The sequence below is a fragment of the Empidonax traillii genome, unplaced genomic scaffold (assembly GCF_003031625.1).
Source record: "Empidonax traillii isolate 1590-97213 ecotype Southwest subspecies unplaced genomic scaffold, ASM303162v1 scaffold735:size313519, whole genome shotgun sequence".
Taxonomy (NCBI): domain Eukaryota; kingdom Metazoa; phylum Chordata; class Aves; order Passeriformes; family Tyrannidae; genus Empidonax; species Empidonax traillii.
This window is the reverse complement of record NW_020955928.1, coordinates 311,518-313,519: the sequence shown is the minus strand read 5'-3', so window position 1 is coordinate 313,519 and position 2,002 is coordinate 311,518. Positions and strand designations below refer to the sequence as shown.

Here is a 2,002-nt window from a genome sequence, read left to right as displayed (position 1 = left end):
AATAGTTTTCCACTATCAGTTAAACTTTTACTGTTATGATGTCCTCCTTCCTTTCCTCCCCTGCCTCCACCTGACTTGACTTTTCTTGGGTGCCACCGAAACTTGTGAGCTTTCTGAGTGGGCACAATGTGGAGAACACGTCACATACCATGATGAGAAATCCCGATCCTTGACTGGCATTTCCAGGAGGCCAGAACAGGGAGAAATGGATTGGAAGGGTATGGTCACAGTAAGCTCACTGACCCGTGGCACCTGGTGTCTGCTGCTGCCCAGTGTGCTTCTGGAAATCTATTTTCACCCAATGCAAAGCCTGACTCACCTCAGGGCGTACAGGATGGTGCCGTTGGAGAACAGCCTGATGAGGCGGTTGCCCACGGTGACGTCGTGCAGGAAGGACCTCTTGGACTCCACGATGTAGGTGTCTGGCACCCAGAGCAGCTCCACCAGCCGAGCATCCAGCGTGAAGCTCTTGTTGCCGTGGAACACCAGCCGGGGGTCCGTCCAGCGCTGCCGCAGGGATATGGTAGCGGTGTAATCCTGGGAAGAGAGCAGAGCCTGTCAGGAGGAACGTCCAGGCCACACCTGTGACAAGAGGTGTCCTTGTTTAACCTGTCCCAGCCAAACTTCAGGGAAGCCTCAAGCTTTATTTTCAGCATAGTTGTGTTTATTCTGTAATATTTTTAATGTACTATATTCTAAGGGGAGAGGGGGTGTTTGAGGACTAAAGATTATACTTATAGGGCTTTAAAAAAATTAAAAATTAGCAATTCCACATGCACTATAAATATGAACATGAAAAACACACTGGCACTGGAGGAAAAATGATAAGTGAATCCAACCTGTTACTTCACTGAGGTCTTAAAAAAGCCCCAAACAAAGGAAAAAAAACTAAACTGGTACCTTTTCTTTTAATAGGAGTTTTGAATCTAAGGACACCTGTGTTCAGCCTGCCAAAATCGACCTGCAGTGACTAGAGCATTTTGACAGAGCCTCAGCAGAAAGGAATAAGCAGCACCCACTCAGCTCTGAAGCTGATGCTTTGCTGAGCCTTCTGGAGCTACAGAGGCACTGTTGGACTATTTCACTTCCATCCTTACAGTCCAAGTAAATACAACCAGCAATGCCTTTTATTTTCAGAACCTCTCTGTCACAGACAGACCAGCACTTGCACTTGTGTTAACAGCCTGAAGTCACTGTTTCACCACAGAGCTACTTCCTGGCTCTGGAAAATCAAGCAGCTCTGCTTCATTCCATCTCTAATTTTTAAAATGCTCTAAGGATTTAAGGAATATCAGCGTTTGCTTTGGCAACTTTTTAAATTTCGCTCTTGGCCTGTGATGGAGGGGAAAAAAAGTCAACAGGTTGTTATGGCTTTCAATACAGGGAGTTATAGTAGTGACAAAAGTGAAGAATCCTGGTTGATTTTCCAGCTTTGAGCAAGGCACAGAGTGAGCCTCGGCAATATTTTCCATATGGTCAAAGAAATTTAGATGGATCATCCAGAAAAACTCCAGAACATGGTCTATTTTACAAGGCATTTCAAGTAAGTTAGAGGTTTGTGATTAATTGATTTTGTTGGTTCTGCTCCTTCCCCAAAATTAATACCTTTAGCAAAGCTAAAATGTTTTATTTAGTGAACTTGTTCAATTTGTTGGCAGGAGGTAGAAAAACATAATTGGTGGTGGTAGTCTTGAAAACGCAGAAATTAAGTGTTGACATTTTTCCTGACTGACCTTCTGTTTGGATTGAAATTGTTTGCTGAATTTACCCAAGTTGCCTATAGTTTTGTCCAACCTGAAACAGGAGCTTTCAGTGATCAGTGTTTGAAATCTAGCTGTTATCAGAAGTAGAACGAACCAGACTCACCAGTGATGGGAAGATTTAAAAAATGTGGGGTTTTTTTTTGTTTGTTTGTGGTTTTTTGTTTTGTTTGTGTTTTTTGTTTGTTTGTGGTTTTTTTTTATGTGTGTTTTTGTTGGTTTTTTTTTTTTTTTTTTTTTTT

At 42.5% G+C, this 2,002-nt stretch overlaps 1 protein-coding gene across 1 annotated transcript in view; it reads right to left on the bottom strand.

The window, feature by feature from the left end:
- Positions 1 to 319: 319 nt before the first annotated feature.
- The window catches only part of LOC114066113 (gamma-aminobutyric acid receptor subunit pi-like), a gene marked incomplete at its 3' end in the record, with an annotated part of 6,591 nt that continues 4,908 nt past the window's right edge, over positions 320 to 2,002 (bottom strand). Inside the window, exon 4 of the mRNA XM_027900525.1 lies at positions 320 to 537. Within this exon, the coding sequence (XP_027756326.1) occupies positions 320 to 537 (218 nt within the window). The remainder of the gene's footprint in view (positions 538 to 2,002) is intronic.